General features: G+C 42.7%; 1 protein-coding gene across 1 annotated transcript in view; it reads right to left on the bottom strand.

The window, feature by feature from the left end:
* Positions 1-593: 593 nt before the first annotated feature.
* The window catches only part of GTF2F2 (general transcription factor IIF subunit 2), a 126,083-nt gene continuing 109,036 nt past the window's right edge, over positions 594-17,640 (bottom strand). The window contains exons 7-8 of the mRNA XM_019650347.1: positions 10,648-10,791; positions 594-1,786 (exon numbers count right to left, since the gene is read on the bottom strand). Coding sequence (XP_019505892.1) covers positions 1,667-1,786; positions 10,648-10,791 — 264 coding nt within the window. The 3' untranslated portion in view covers positions 594-1,666. The remainder of the gene's footprint in view (positions 1,787-10,647; positions 10,792-17,640) is intronic.

The following is a 17,640-nucleotide window of genomic DNA, read 5'->3' as shown; positions in this document are numbered from 1 at the left end:
CTATTGAACAGGTAGCAAGTGTTTGAAAGCGGGTGCTGTCAGGTGTGATGAGATAAAAGGTAACTAAGATAAGCTGAAGAAACCAGGTTTGCAGAAATACCAAAGCATAGCTTCAAATGACACACAGCTCTGCCCTGCAAACGCTACTAGCGGCCACCAAGTTCAACCTGGCAGGCACTGTCAGCAGAAACACAAAAGGCAGGGGCAGGACGCAGGTTTGTTCCACGGCAGTGCTGTGCGTCGCAAAGACAAGGTTTGGGGAAGACATACGTATGCTATGACCCAAGCACATGACAGTACCCAGAATTCTCAGTTCTATACAGGTTTATCGCACCATCATCCACCTGCTTCTCGACACCAAGCCTCGGGTGATCAAAGTTGGAAGACAACAGGGGAACATTTGGGTCCCGTAACGAACCAGGTAGGATGAGGCAGGTGGGGTGGAGAAGGGAGCGGGACCACCTTCCTGCACCAGCTTTATTTTACGGTGGGAATGCAAGGACAACGCTTCTCTTAGTGCAGTGGTACTCACCTCAGCATTCTGGTGTTCTGCTCAAAATCAAGCAATACAGAAAAATATCGATCTCCATGGGTAGATATTTCCTTGATTTAATTACATGACATTTCCTTAACTTTTTGGCATTTGCTACTTCTTGGTTCCAAGCATACAGAAGCAATAGACAAAGTGAACAAGTAAAAAGCAACTTTTCATTGTGTTTAGTTTGTGAAAACTTCTTCTGTCTTGGTCTTGTTTGTGGGTATGATTTTTGGAGTGCCCAAATATAATATTTTGTGCTAGAAAAACTTTAACCCTTTAACCATGGACATGTATTGCTTTTATTTAAAAATCAGTTAAAAAGAAAGATAAGAAACATTTCCAGATAAGAAAGATAAGAAACTGACATTAACCTTTCTGTCCATACACAGCAGCCTTACCCTGCAACTGTCCCTTAGTCTGTCACTATCGTTTGTCACGTGACAGTCAGTCCATGCCTGCTGAGCGTGCAGTGAAGCTCTGGGGCAAAGTCAGTCTTTGAGAAGCTTAGAACCTCAATGGCGGAGACATAACTTGAACTGTTGGGAAAGTACTTAATTTCTAATTATTTTAAAAGCAAATAAACACCAATTGCCCATGGCTTTCTCCATTTCTTATGTCACCACTGAGGAAAACTGCTATTCTAGTACAAACATAAATACTCTCCTTTTATTAACATGTGTGAATAGGAAACATGATCACCTGTAAAAAAAACAAAAGACAGCTTTGCTCTTCGACAATTTCAGAATAGGGAACTTTGGCTTTTTATTCCTTCTGAGTTTCTGTCACTGACTATGTTTTTATTGCTGTGCCATTCACTCAGGATTTGCATAACCTCAGCTCCTCAGATATAAAAACAATTTAGAAACCATTTCCTAATTTTACATTTTAAAAGTTACTATTCAAAAAGAAGAGCCTCTTACACCCCCCCAAACCCTAACCCCATCACGAGTAATCTGATTTAATACAAATCTATAAATAATTTTGTTCTTTCTCCTCAAAAAACACTTGGGTAGCTTCTCAAGAGTTACTGTTTAAAACTTTACCTACAGAAATGGAAGCACCAGCGTTTCACCCCTCCCGCTGCCACTCCGGCTCCGCGTCAGCGGGCTCTGCGCGCGGCGCAGCCTCCTAGTCGCTCTTCTCCTCGCCTTGGTAGTGTCTGTACTCCGGCTTCAGCTCCCACGTGTTCTTGTGGATCCCTTTTACATTCTGAATACCAATTTCTTGTAAGATTTCCTTCAGGTACACCTTAAAAACAAAACAACCAGAACCAAAACAAAACCCAAACAGATGAGATTATGAAGGCAGGAAGCACAATTTAAAATACAGTGATACACCAAACCACATTAATGAGTAATAAAAATGAGGATCCTGAAAGCACAAGATTTTTCTATAGAGTTCAACAAGCTGCCGTTTGATCCTACACGTGCAAATACATGATAGCGGCATTCCGTATACGGTCATGTGCGTTCAAGGGGTTGGGAGTCCGGAACACCAACCTGAGAGCTAAAAACAGGTCTAGATGAAAATGCACTGAAAATTCCTGGCGCCCAGTATTTGTTAGGATGATCTGCCCTTGAGTTCCGTGGCCTCGCTTAGTCCACAGTCAGAGGGTTATTCTTGAACCAGCTGCTTCAGAAGCAGCAGCATATAAAAAAATGACAAATATTTTTGGGACAATAACATTCTATGAAGCAGGCATGTGACAGGCAGCCAGAATTCTCAGTTCTGACTTGCTATCAGGCCCCTTATTTTTCCTGTGTAATAAGGGAAGTCATTATTTGTGTTTGCTATTACGTGTATCTTGGCCGAGCTTGTCATGACAGGGGAGGGATAAGAAGTGATACTCAGACACGGCAGAAAGTGTGGGGGCTGCAGCTTGCTTGAGCTTGGCTCCTCAGAAGGAAAGAGGTCGAGTGCCGATGTGGGGCAGAGCTCTGCAGTATGTGTTTTAGGTCCTGAAAATTCAGTAGATATTAATCAAATGATTATTATACGTGTGGAAATGACGGCTATGATCAATGTGTTACAAGACCCCACCTTTGCTTGCTAATGCCCAAGGGCAAAAGGCATTCCACTATAAGCTGACCGATATAAATTATAGTGCTGTACTTCCTTCTTGGAGAGAGAAAAGTTAATTTAAGAGTGATTTTTTTGGGCTGCAGAACAAACCAATCCAACCATAATTTTTGTGTGTAATGCTTCAAAGAACCGGCTACAGCATTGCAGTGACTCAGCCCATTGATGGAGAATGTAATACTTTTTTATTGAGATGACGCACTAATTAGAAAAACGGTTGCTAAGCTCTTACCTAGGTAATGTTAAGGCAGCGCCCTTCCCCGTGTGGTGTTAGCTGATCTGATTCAGAACCTCATGGGAAGCCTGCTCAATAAGCCCCACTACTTAGGCCCCAGTGTGTCAAAATTTCTGGGGCCAGGCCTGGGAATCTGTATTTTTAAAGCCCCCCCACCCCTACCCCCTCGCCCCCCGCAGGAGACTCTGATTTCACTAAAGCCCTACAGTGTTGGCTTCTAGGAGTCTCCCAGCGCTAATACTCAAGGACCTTTGAGTCCCTGAAGCGTCCTCCGAACTCCCCTCGCTGGAGATCACGCCTTAACGATCTATCGCCACCTGACCTGGACGGCATGATGCTCTCTAGTTTACCAAGTCCTTTCACACAGGCCCCAGCAGGTGGCAGCACGGAGCCAAAGGCGGCCTCGGCTGCCCAGGAGGAGGCTTGCTGGCCTCCCACACCTTCAGCTGGCTTCACTGAAGGGCCCCTGTGAATGAGTAAGATGGCTTGTGACTTCCAGGTGACGTGCATGTCTACCACCTGCCCCTTCAAACTACATTTTAAAAATGGGACACTTCATTAAACTACTTTCTAATTAAACAGGATTCGTACATGGAAAATGATGGGTTGAGCACAAATGATTTTCAGTTTAGATGCCAAGCACGACATCTTGGTAAAATTCCCAAAAATGGTTTATTGTGAGTGACTGGGACCCTGTGCACAAAGTCACATGAGCATGGATGCTTTGCAATGGTCCAGAGGGGAAAGGGCATCGCCAGGGGCACCGTGCCTGCCTGACAGAAGCTCTCCTGACTTCAAGTCTAATGTGTCCATTCATAATCTAGATACAGAACATGCAAAGGCCAAAAAGGGTGAAACACAAAATATTAAGAAGGTCTTAAAGTGTACAAATTCAGTTGCTTTCATGTGTAGTCCACCCTTGTTTTGGTAAACTAGTATAATAAGGTTAGGAAGTATTTCGTTTTTTTATGAAGACGTCGCTCTTTGCCTTTTTTAACAGTAGGAATGGAATGAGATATTCAGTCTGTCAATTAATTAGTCAGATAACAAGCAGGATTAGGGTCACATTATCTAGCCATGGTACAGAATTCTTGGGGGGGCAGGGGCACAGAAACAAACCTCTGGAGTTCTAGAATGTTGCAAACTGCAACCTAAGACCGTCTCACTCAGGCAAATGAATTAACTTGGCACAAAGCATCAGCAGAGCAAGTGGCAGTGCTGACAGGGAGAGACACGGTCAGAGAAGCCCCGAAGGGAAGGCACAGTAGACAACAGGAGGTCACGTCCTTCTTCCGGTGGGAAGTTTTCAGCGACTTCCCCCGTGGCCGACAGGCTCAACCCCAAACTCTTCACAGGCACCCGCTCAGGTCTGCCTTTGCCTTTGGCCTCATCGCGGATACGTCCCTTTACACAGACCTGCCCTTTCTGTGTCCGCAGGCTTCTAGGTGGTTTCCACATGCTCTTCCCTCTCCCGGCAATGCGTATCCCCTGCTCTCGAATCTGAAGTCCTTACCCTGGAAGACTTTCTCCGGAGAACCTCCACTGACAGGCCGACGTCTCAGCGGCAGCCTGTACTGTACTGTTATAACCCGTTACTTACACGTCTCTCTCGCCCTCTTACGGAGCCTGCCTGCGCACGCAGAGGCTCCGGTGCACTCACGCTGGCTGAGCAGGATATGCTGAAGCATAAACCAGGAGCCAGGAGGACTGGGGGCGGCGGGGAAGGTCACTTCACAGGGCCACAGGAATAAGCTAACTCTGGCTCCTTTTATTTTTAGAATTCAGGCTCTCATGAACTTACAGGGCAGTGACTCAGTTTGAGAAATAAAAGCTGATTGATTAAATTGCATTACCTGAATGTGAATGACATTTATTACTAACATCTGTATTCTAGTGCTAAAATACTGTTAGAGACAAAGCCAGCCAAGAGGGAAATTTTAAAGGTTCTAACAGGATGGAAGATTAATTGGTAATTTAACTTTCCTTTTTAAAAATTCATATATTCACGGAAGCATTTATTTTAGCACCTACTCTGTGCCAGGTACAAGTCAGCCTTTATCCTCACAGAGTCCACAATTTAAGATAAGAGTGAGTGGGGCGGAGGACAAAGGCACACACGCAGGCAATCACCAAGAACACAGAAGCACAACAAGGACAAATACATAGGATATTATGGGAAGCGCTGAGGAGGGGCCCCTAACTCAGCCTTCAGGAGAAATTAGCTCTCCCCCTTACTTAGACAAACATGCCTTTCCACTTGAATCTCTGCCTGGTCACTTGTATTTTGAGGGGTTCTGGACCTGAGTAGATCACCTTCGTTTCACACAGGACTGGAGTGATTTCTCACTGCTGACTATGTGCCGAGCTGCAGAACACGATATGAAAAAATAAACTGGCTGAGGTCCAGCAGTTCTCCATCAAAGGGACGTGTGGGAGAGTGTTTACAGTAAGTCTGGATGCCAAGGAAAAGAGACAGAAAATTACAGCTGCCTTGGAAGCGAAAGGCAGAGCACACACTGGACCCAAGAAGTCAAGTGCTTAGGGTGTGGCTTGCACACACCTGTGGGGGCCAGAAGGCCAGGAGGCCTCAAATTCCTAATTTTCAAGACAAACCTGTGTGTGGACACAAGGACAGTGGCTAATATTTTCCTCTCATTTCCTTTCCTTCCCTCCCCCTACCCCCAACCACTTCTCTTATCATCATTTCCTCTACTGCTCTGCCAGCCCAATGGAGGATTTCTCTGCATTTCATTTTATCAGGAATTTCAGTGTTAAACATTACAAAGAAAGACTAGATAATCTCTATGGTTACCTTTATCTTTAAGATCCTGAGTCAGATACACACATACACACACACACACACACATAGTAATATGCTCTGAGATATAGATATCACACACGTATCATAGTTGTAATATATACATACATCACGAAGAGTAAACAGGGGCAGCTTGGGGGATGGTGGCAACACTTTAAATGGGATATCTAGGGAGGGGGAGGCTTTGGAATGGTGCAGAAATCAAGAGTTCCGTTTGGAACACACTAAATTGACCTGAGATTACAGTAACGCGATTAACAGCGATTAGGTGCTACCTCTGGCAGGCAGTGTGGACGAGGCCACGGGCCCTGGCTGGCAGGTGCTCCCACCCCATGGTGTGGGTCCAGGGATGGGCATACAGCCCTACCAGGTTAATTCAACCTCCCCTGGGGCTTCTATTAGAACAATCTGTCCTCTTTTTTGCTCAGGGGTCGTCAGCTGGGAGGTGCTTCAGGGGATCACTCTGGTGACCAAATGGCAAGACCCTGCCTAAGAATAAAGACAGCACACGAGAAAGGCAGAATGACGGGAAGGGACGAGTCTAACTGGACAGCACCAGAGCCTGGACCTAGCCGGGGTTACAGCCAGAAGCACTCCTGAGCTTCCAGCCACAGGAGCCCATACAGTCTATTCTTGTCGAAGCGAGTGAGTTTGAGTTGAGTTTCTATTCCTTGCAACTGAAGGAGTCCCAGCCAACTTGTAGATCTATAATAGCACACACCTGTAAATAAAATTTTATTTTTTGACAGGAGAAAGTCTCAGTATGTCAAATTTTCTAGTCACTTTATCCTTAAAAAACATATCTTCCGTATGTTACTGATGTCCAATTTTGCTGAAATTACTTCTATTCAACCTTTTACCTGGCCTGCCTGGAAACCTCTGAGGATCAGGCTGGCATCTCCGTATCGCTGCACTGCTTCGCTTATCAGCAGCCTGCTCTGTGTACATAAACTGTGGTTGCTGAGCATTTAGTGCTGATGAGCTTGAAGTCTGGCCATCGAACTGCCTAAAATCAAAGTCATGTAAACCTTTGCCAAGTTTATTCTGTTGATTTGAACTTACTTTAACAACAGAGCGCAAACTGTTGAATAACATATTCTGAATGAAAAATGGTCCAGTGGATCCACATGACAGGGGGCTGCTGAGTTGTGGGAGGTGGGGGAGTGGGGGTTGGGATCAATAATTAACGATGCATTTCCCTGAAGCCTGACCTGAAAGTGGGTGGCTATAGCTCAAGGGAAGTTGAGTGGTTCAGCTGTAATCAGAGCAGGTTTTGGAGAACCCTTTTACTAGAAATGTAGTTACAGGTGCTGCGTTAAGAGGAGAGTGTGTCAGTGCTCAGTGGTCTATGCAGTTTGGTGTTTCAAAGTGAACAATTAAAGTTTCTAACTGTATTTTTGAAGGAAATGCTATATATGCTTCTATTTTAAAGATACAGTAAAATATAAAGAAAGACTAGACATAACACATTCAAGGTGGAAGATAAAAAATTGCCAAGGGAGAAATAATGGAATCCCTGGGATATTTCACTTTAGAAGGGGGATAAAAGCCCAAATTTAAATTGTGTAAAAGCACCCCTTTAAATGGAGGCTGACTGTGTTTCTGACTCTCTATCCGTTACCAGGGCCTGGGCTTTTAAACTGGCTTGTTTGCTCTTTAAGTCACTGATTGCTTATGCAAGTCACATGCTGGGAAGGAGAGCAGGCTGGACCCAAGGGCGGTTTCCCTAATCGACATTTTTGCTTGTAGAAATGCGGGTTTTAGGAAGAATAATACAGCAAGGAAGGAACTGGAAAAACAAGAAAATACTTAAAATTCACTCAGAGTGTCAAAAATGACATTCTAAAGGCCAGAAAGCAGATGGCAACTTAAGAATAGAGTGGAAGCACTAATGACAAAGGGGACATGTTAAATGAGACACTTCATGGTTAGAAACTCACCAAAAGCGGCCCTGGAGGCCACCAGAAAATGAGGGAATGTCACTAAATGCATTTACTAAAGACGTGATCAAGATGCATAAGGTCTCTTTTCTTCCCTTCCACACAGGGCTCCAAAATTTGTTAACAGTGCTACTAATAAATATTTGTACAATACTTTGCAGTTGACAATGCAGCTTTCATAAACATAATTTACAGGGATCCTGTAAACTAGGTATTATGGTAAACATTTAACATCTTAATTTTATAATATTATAGACATTTAATTTGAGCACATTGGCCAGTTTTATATTAAGTACCAGTATGTCATATGTTAAGTAATAAATGTTAAATAATGCATTAAACATTAGACATAGTTAAGTATCTTGGTCAGCACTATCTGGCTAAACGGTGGGGCTGGGATGTAACCTGAGGTTCCGTGCTCCAAACCCATGCTCTTTCCATCACACCACGAGGCCCCTTTCCTGGATCACTGATTTTCAGGCTACACTGGGCTCCTTGATTCTCTTCTTGTTGCTCAGACTAAAATCAAATTAGTAAGTGTGTGCAGATGACCATTAGTACAGACTCACTTATGTGAACCTTTTCAAGGGACAGTTACCTACACGGTGGAGAGTTGGGCTTTGGCCACTTTCTTTCTAGGTCAATAGGCTTTGCCAACTCAGTTCAAATGTGAGAGGGAGGCGGAAAGAAGAAGACGAAATAGGCGACAATCACAGATTTAGAGCTGGAAGGGATCATAAGATCATCTAGTCTGGCTCCCTTACTTTTAGAACTGGAGGTGACTTCCCCAGGTCCCACGGAGGTCAATGGCAGGGCTGGCACCCATGCTCTAGGCCAGGGTACCAGTCGCCCTAGCATGTCACATTCCTTGAAACCGGCTCTCTGTCCCCGACCTTGACATAAACGACCCGAGGCCTGTCAAATCCATGTGAGGAAAATCCGGTTGTCCTGGATAGTGAGGATGCGGCCATTTCCTTTTGCCAAATCAACTCATCTAATATTTACTGAATTTCTCCTCTGTGTTATAGAGTGTATGACTGTTTAGGGATATGAATAATATACAACTGTCTTCAAGAACCTATACTTACCAAGGCAATGTAGTCTCTAAGTAATAAAACTGGTATAAAATAATTTAGCTTCTAAATCAGTGGTTCACCAGCACTTTGAGGGTCCTAGGCCCTCTATGAGAATCCGATATAAACTATGCATCTGCTCCCAAGAAAAACCCCTACGTTTTGACACATGCAGATTACTGGATCTCCTAAAGCCCATGAATTAAAAAGGAAGCTCTATTTTAAGAAATTCACTGAGTACCACCACATAAAAATTATCTGGAGAAACAAAACTGAGAAAAATACTAGTTATCCCTTTTCTTTGATGCAAAATGAGTAAACTTTAAAAACGTGTCACTCCATGTTACGGCAAAGAAACTGCTTTCCCTAGTACCATTGCAATGGCCCTCTACAATTGTCTATTTTCCCACATATGATTTTGTGTGTGTTATTCCAGGAGAATATACTGTCTGCATTCGGAGTTTCTGAAATGGCCTTTTCATATTGATATAAAATACAGGATAAACTTCATTAAAACCAGAAGAAACACGGTTTAGCTAATGAATTATTCCATTCCAAATGTGTCATCTCGCTTGGAACGCCACGCCTAAGGTGCTGAGGCTGAAGGCAGCGAAGCCATTAAGATGAGCTGATAATAGTGCGGGCATGAGCACTTTCCTCTTCTTTATTAAAATAACTATTTAGATCTAGTGCAATTTACATTAATTTCTTAATGAAAAAGTAAAAGGCTAAAGTACAACAGTAGAGAAGTATCTGTAGAAGTGGGAAACTGTACAATCAATACTGAAGTTTCATAAATCATTTCCTAAAGCTTTGAACAGATCAGAAAAAAATGTGCCAAGCCCTTTCATAAACAGGGATTGGTTAAATGTTTTAAAAAACTGGTTATAGTGTTACATCTTCTGAAGCAGATAAACAGACCGGGTAGAATATTCCTGAAGGATACTGGCAAAGTGAACAAAACATAAAGGAAACTAGAGAAAAGGCTAGAAAATAAAAGGTTTTCCATTTAACTTTTAAATCCTGGAAATAAATACTGATATAATTCAATCTGACTCTTTGCTAACATTTTAGGGTGTGAGGAAGTTAAATGGAAGGGAATGGGGCTCAAAGGCTGAAGAAAGGATTTGTATCCCTAACTTGTCACCAGCATATTAAATGGACTAGAAATACAAATCATCAGCAGATAGGCACAAAAGTCTGGAGAAGTGATTAAAAAATGATTATTTATAGAACAGAATTTCTAAAACCTCAACTGATTAAATTTTTCCTTAAAAATGGAGAATAGGCCAACCCAACCCCAATCTCAGCAAACACTGTGAGGCAGCACTTATCCCGTTTAAAAGGCCCTAATGCTGGTGCGGGGGAGATTCTGATTAAAACAAACAAACAGACAAAAAAACCCCAAAACAACCATTAGAGAACAGCCCGCAAGACAGGGACAAACTCTCTCACTGTGACAGATCAGTATGACTTAAAAGAATATGGTTCTTTTGAAACATATTTTCCAAAACAAAAAGACTAGAAGTGATATAAACAGGTGTCAAGGGTCAGTCAAAAGGAGGATAAATCCACCTTTTCTTCATATGGAACTATTAGCATTAAATGTGTTTGAAATTCAAAATAATTAAGCTGACGTTATTTTTTGTTTGTTTGTTTGTTTTTTTTTAGCTGAGCCATCCTGCCACCTGTTGGCAGCTCAGTGGCTGCTCAGCTCGGGCCGGGCATCGAGTTGCGGTTGCTCAGAGCTCAAACTCTTGAGCGAGCTCTTAACCAACTGAGCCACTCGGCCAGCACAAGCTGACGTTATTTTTTAAAAGCTGCGTTAAGACATCTTTTCTGAGTGTGGAGCTAAAACCTGTCCTAGCACAGGTACACAGGGACTCCTTCCTGACCCACCTCTCCGATATCGCACGCTTCCCGAGCAGGACACACCGGAAGGATCACGGTGAGCATATACGTACCACAGGCTGTTTGGTGATGTCCACCAAGTCCTTAAGATTGTAATACTGATGTTTCTCAAAAGCCGAAAACAGCATATCTAAAACGTATTGTTTATCAGCCCGAGCTCGTTTTCCATCTTCTTTCTTTTTCCTTTCATATTCAATCTATGTGCAAAAGCAAAAGAAATGAAAGAATCAATTCAACATACTCACCCCGAAACATAGCCACTTTCTTTTGCGCCATCCAAATAACTTAGATTTTAAGCTTCAAGGTGGCAGGTGACAGACCAGTGGTCCAAAACCCAGGGTCCTCCCCGCCCCCAGGGCTCCTCAGGTCTTTGAGGCTCTGAGTGTCAGATTGGTATTAAGGCCCCTCTGTAAACCATTTTCATTACTTCCTAAAGCTTTATGTAATGTGTCCATTTCTCCCCAAAGAGGCTTTCTTTGCTAGAATTGCATCACTTCAGTGTGGCCCTGCTTAGCTCATACTGATGAGAAGTCTAACGTGCAGTCTGTCTGTTTCTGATTACCCATAACACAATAAGTTTATCTAACAGAGGCAGCTGGATAGGTGACATCTTTCAAAATTGGGGCCAGGCACAGGATAAGGAGGCTGGCAGATCATAAAACAGGATCTCCAGGAAGGGACAAGTTTGGGAAAAGCATGGTCAGTGATGGGGCCGTCCGTCACCCCAACTCCATGTGACCTCCTTGAACTTGTTTCTGCTCCGATAGAACGACGCGAGCGACGGCACTGAGGGAAGCACAGACGCTCCTACTGTTCCCACCCAGAACCTGCTTATTTGTAAAAAATTACCTGTTTAATGAAAACGTGCAACTTTCAGTTGATTAAGCTTTTAATTTTCCTAGAAACACTTCATTTTGATAAGGCATCAGGAACTTGTTAAAGAGGAAATACACGAGGTATGATCCAAAAATATGGTGAATGTTTAAATAAAACAAATTTATTACAGTAGAATGCACATTGCCATTAATCCCCCTCAAAATACTCCCCCTCGCTTTGAACACACTTATCCCATCGTTCTTGCCACTTTCTGAAGCAGTTCTGGAAGTCCTCTTTCGTGAGTATCTTTAGTTGCTCTGTCGTGGCTGCCTCGATGTCCTGAATCATTTTGACTTTGGGGAAGAGCCAGAAGTCACACGGTGCCAGATCCGGAGAATAAGGTGGATGAGGACACACCGTAATGTTTTTATTGGACAGAAATTGCCATGCCAGAAGCGATGTGTGACACGAAGCGTTGTCATGGAGGATGAAGTAAAGACACTAACGAAAGAGGACTTCCAGAGCTGCTTCAGAAAGTAGCAAGAACGATGGGATAAGTGTGTTCAAGGCGAGGGGGAGTATTTTGAGGGGGATTAATGGCAATGTGTCTTCTACTATAGTAAGTTTTTTATTTAAATGTTCACCGTGTTGTTTCATCACACCTCGTATAAGCTGCAGAGCCCACCTGGTGAATAGAGCCCCAGCAGGCTGGGGTGACAGGTGCCCGAGAACACTCTTCTGGGCATCGGCTGGAGTAACTAAATCTAGGTAGGGGCTGCCTTCAAAAGGAATGACATGCATTTCAAAACCTCACACTGAACAACTGCATCAATTCCAGCCTCATGGAGTCAGGCTTACTCTCTTTTAACAATAGCGATTTGTTATCAGAAAGATAAAATTTAGTTTCTACTCATGTTAAGACTAAAAAATACATAACATTATACATAATCAGAAACTTTCAAATTAGTAGCAAGAGGTAACTGACAACAATGAGTGTCTTCAATTAAATAAAATTAGGAACTAGACAAGGAGAAATAGTCTTAATTTTTTTGCTATGTAGATCTTGGGAAGAAAACTCAAAATCCATTCATGTCAGGGGATGAGGGGATAAGACTGACGGTGTTTAATGGTACAAACTTGCAACAAGTAGTAAAATAAGCCATAGAGAGAGATACAGTGCACAGTGTAATGAATACAAGCACTATTGTACTATAATTATGTAATAAATATCACTATGACAGTCACATTACTATAAATGTATCAAAGTAACACATTATACACCTTAAATTTACACAACATTACATGTCACATTTATTCCGTTAAAAGAAATGCACTCATCTCTTCAACAGATTGTGGACTAGGTACCTCCCACTGCCTCTTGCAAAACATATCCCCTTTTTAGGGCTCATGTATTAAAATGTAGGTAGAAGCATTTTAAATGTAGTAAGAGGAGATCACCGGAAAATGCAAATGCATGACACAGGCTGCACTGTCAGGGAGGAATGAAGATTTTCTGGGTGGGAAGAGCATGAAAGAAAACAACTAAAAAGGATTTACTAGGGAAGAGCAGAGGGACTGGAAGAACCAGAAGCAAGACTGGAGCGAGGAGAGATCCGAGGAGCCCATGACCACGGAGAAACCCAGTCTTCCCAGGGTGGGGAAGACGGAGAAACATGAAAAAGCATGCATTTAGGACAAAGGCAGAAGTATAAAGTCTGCCCCAATTCAGCAAGAAAGGAGGCTGCGAGAGAGCAAAGACCTAAAAGGATGGACCTGAGGGCCATTCCAGAAAGAAGTTTCTTTCTCTAGGCTCAGCAGAAGGCTGGGACTAAGAGAATGCTGGACGAGGGAGAAAGAACGTGTGACAGACAGGACAAAACTCACAAATCCAAGCAGGGGGCCTCTGGGTTAAACAGACAATGATGTCACGAAGCCTTAAGGGTCTGATGTTTTAAGCCCAGCCTTACTGACCAATGACTGGAATGCATCTGTACCCTGTTTACAATGGCACTTAGTTTACGCCCTGAAACCTCTGCTGCTGCCCCAATGCACTTGACAGGTTTATGCTTTGTACAGTGATGGACACTCGTGAAGTGGGCCTGATAAAAACGTAGGAAAAAGTCTGGTCCGGGGATGACGCTGTTATTACAACCCTTTACTCTGGTCAAGTGTGAGGTAAGAAAAACTGAACTTGGGATCTAGGAGGGAGAGAGGGAATCCGACTAAGGAGAAGGGATGTGGCTTGACTGGGGTGTGGGGTTCATTTATCAAAGGCCACTGGTCCTCAAAGCACCACCAAAGAAGGAGGGACCCAGTAAAGGAGCAGGGCCAGGCTTCGCACCCCCCGTGTGGAGGCAGTGGGGTGCTATTCTGGCTGCCCTCCGCCCCGCTTTCATTTATGCTGAAAGAAGACAGGAAAAGTTCAATTCCGGAAACGGAAGAGGAGAAGTGATGGTGTAATCCGCTTCCGCCCTTAGAAGTCTCTCTCTCTTACGTAAAATGGCTGGAGAAGCCAGGAAGGTTAACAGGAAAAATGTTCCAAATGAAGACGCTGCTGGTGAAGCAGGAGGGCGACTTCAGGGGCGGCACACACGCTAGCTGGCGGGGACAGAAAAACCTCTGGAGCGTTATTAAGTTGTCCCAGCCCAGAGCCACATGTCAATCCCAAGAAATCAAACATAAGAATTTAGACTAAATTAGAAAGAAACTTAAAAATCAAACTGAAAGGGTCAGATTAAGTTGTGATTAGCAAAGTTAATTAGTGAGAAAAGTCCCAAATTCTAGCCAGATCTTTCTTCTTTTAACCTTGGTTTTCAGGCTTCAATCTCAAAAATACCGCATTTAATGTGCTCTCCTTATTCAAATTAGGGGAAAAACAGACCAATACCGGGGGCAGTGCAGCCTAATTTTACTCTGACTAGTGAAATGAAAACACTTAGAAGTAATCTGAAAATCCAGACACATAAGATAATAACAGCAATGACAAAAATGGAAGTATTATTCCTCATGAGAGAAATTTAAGGGCTAGAAATTTAACCCTACACTTGTTTAAAAACAGAAAGTGGAACATCTCTTCAATGCCCTCAAGGTCTGCACTATAGGACAACCTATAGAAAAGACAGTTTTAAAACAAAATGTTTGTACTACAGCAGTAGTTAAATATTTTTTTATAATTTCCAAGACAGGCTCATAATGCAAGCTCTGCTCTGTGGTGCCAGGTGGGCCCAACGTGCATGGAACTTAAAAAGGAATTGAAATGATTTCCACGGTCATTAAATTACTGATGACTCATTTTATACTCCGGACAAAACTAAGGTTCCTGAGGTAACTTTTCTTTTTAAAACTAAACAGTGTAGAAATGATGATCTTAATACTGTATTTACAACTTCGCACTACTATTAAAATGAATTCTACAAATAAACGACAAATGATATGAACCAGTCTGTTTAGGAGACTACAGTTTGGGGATAATGTTACTTCTTTTTTTATTTCCTCTTTTCCCTTGGGCATTTTGTTCTGCACTGGTGCACCGGCACTGGGAGGAAACAATCCTCAAAGCAGTCAAATGTCTACCTGGTTACCAGCCACCACAAAATATTAGTAGGACAGTGACTGGGCTAGAGAAAGCATTTATATTACGTGAACTTTCATTACTGAGCTTGTATCTGCCCCCAGTGACCATAGATCACTACATAACCAGCTGCATTGAAATAAATGTCAACTCAGGATGAACTTTAAATGTAGTCTCCAGTCACAAATTTTTACAATCCCCAAAATCCATCATACACAATTTTACTTTCACAACAGAAAACGAATTATTCCAGACTGACATGCAATCCAACGCTGAAAACCCATCGTGTTTTCACACATGGATGTGGTATAGAGATGTGCAGCCGTCATTACTGAAACCGTAATCACGGACTAAATTATAAATGCCACCCACTGCCAATTAAAATACTGCAATCCAGATGTCTGTAAATTTCTAGATTGTTGTTTGCAGAAATACTTTGATTACTTCATCAAGGCAGTCTTTGTGGAGGCTTTTAACTTTTGAAGTGAGTATGACAGCCCTGATTATCATGGTTTGCATTTTAGATCCTTAGGAAAGCTCCCCATCCCCAATGCTTCTATTTCTGCCTCGTGTGTGGAAATTAATTCTTTAGAGTTGGTCAGTCCCTAGCGTGCAAATTCAAATGAACAAAAGCATGGAGTAGACTCATACTATATTGCAACAGGCAAATACTGTTTAAAGGCCTGTGTAATATAGTCCTGCGGGCATCTATTTTAGTAAGAATTCCAAATGTATACAGAGAACTGAAAAAACAATAAACCCCCCCTCCCGCCCCCACTCCTCCCACACACACCTTGAGTTCTGCAGACTAACGCTGCTGGCTGCCACACTGAAGGACAGTGTGCATAAAGACTAATTTTCTCTCTAGTTCTGGGGCCTTACCTCAAGATTTTATGTAATTCTATTCCTTCCAACAATAATTTCCTAGTTAAGTTTTTCTAGTTCTCTATCGCTTTCTGACCAAGAACTCTTGCCAGAAAAAAAAAGAGAGAAGAGAGAGAGAAATCTTTTTTCAAGATGGGGGGCAGGGGGTGCGTCGCGGAGGGGATGGTAACAAAGATAAAAAAAATATTCTTTTTTAAAAGCCTCAGGTCTGGCGGAAAGGGACTTCCTGGTCTCATCCCAGGTATCATTTCTGCCCCCGCTCCCCACAGGAGATGGCAGGCAGAACTATACAAAGTTCCTGTCTCTCTGGACCAGTAGCTGATGCCAGAATTACCCAGGGAACTTAAACATTTAAGACAGCTGGCCTCCCCATCAGTCAATGAAACCAACCTCTGCCTTTCTAAGGTCCCAGGTGATTCTAGTCTACAGCCAGCACCGAGGCCCACTAGCTAGACAACCGAGGACATGAGTCCTCACGAGAAAAGGTCCGAAGATTGTGGACTACTTACAAGAAGACTGTGAGGTTTACACAGGCTACGATAATGTCCAAGTCAACCAAACACACGTGCAGAAGCACCTGACATGCAATCAGAGGTGAAGGGAGCTGGAAGGGGTTTTACACGTCACCTGACTCCATATTTTGATTATATACCTGTCAGCAAAGTTTTTTTTTTTTTTTAGCTGAGCCATCCTGCCACCTGTTGGCAGCTCAGCTCGGGCTGGGAATCGAACCAGCAACCCTGTTGCTCAGAGCTTGCACTCTTGAGCGAGCTCTTAACCAACTGAGCCACTCGGCCGGCCCCTGTCAGCAAAAAATTTAAAAGCATGAACTTATGTATATCTATGTGTAAACTGGAAAAATGTATTAATATCCATGGATACTACAAAGCTTACACAAACACAAACATTTAAAGGGATAAAATAAAAAGAAAACATTTTAAGAGTAAGTTTTAATTTGTCAAAAATACAAGATACTTTTTCATTTTGTGCTTTAGGGACCTGTCTTCATGCTTTGGATGCTTAATTTTTAAATGAGTTTGAAACTATGATAGCTTCCTACCAGCAACAGCTAATCTAATTTAAGGTATAGCACACACAAAGGTCAAGGGTCACTATGTCAGTTATTTTGACAAGCCTCCAGCTCCAGGCCTTGGAGATGGTGGCAGCAGGGACAGCAGGCTACTCTCCAAGTTCCCTTGCCAGCTGGTTTCCAGCTGGGGTTCTGCCAATGGGAGAGGGAGAGCAGGAGGAAGGGAGGGTTTTTTCTTTCTTTCTTTCTTTCTTTTTTTTTTTTTGGGCTTGTGGGAGCACCTTGGATAGCAACAGCTTCCTGATCTCTGGTAACAAGCCCCTTGTCCCTCTTCCAACTCCAGCCTTTCTATTTTGTGTCTGCACACCAATTGCAACTAATTCCCTACGTCAAGGCCCTTTCTGCTTGAAATATCTAGAGTTGTTTTTCTTTCCCTGAGAGACACTAAATGAATCATCATTAAAGGCAGGGAATGACAAGCCATATTTAAAATGATATTGATAATTTCCTTTTTGGAAGGGCCAAGTTCCTGTCAGGGCAGATTACATCATCACTATTTCTACCTCATACAGTGACTGATAAAGAGATCATGTTACAAGTAAATGAAATGTCAGCGTTTCCACTTTCTTGTTCACATATGTGCTTTATTAGTATTATCTTTACAGTTTCTTCGCAGGAATCTTTTAGCCATTTGTTCATTTTTTTGAGATTGAGTTTAGTTAACAGATGCTATAATCTGTAAAT

The sequence above is a fragment of the Hipposideros armiger genome, unplaced genomic scaffold (genome assembly GCF_001890085.2).
Source record: "Hipposideros armiger isolate ML-2016 unplaced genomic scaffold, ASM189008v1 scaffold_139, whole genome shotgun sequence".
Lineage (NCBI taxonomy): Eukaryota > Metazoa > Chordata > Mammalia > Chiroptera > Hipposideridae > Hipposideros > Hipposideros armiger.
Note: the sequence above shows the minus strand (reverse complement) of the source record. Positions and strands in the feature narration are given on the sequence as shown.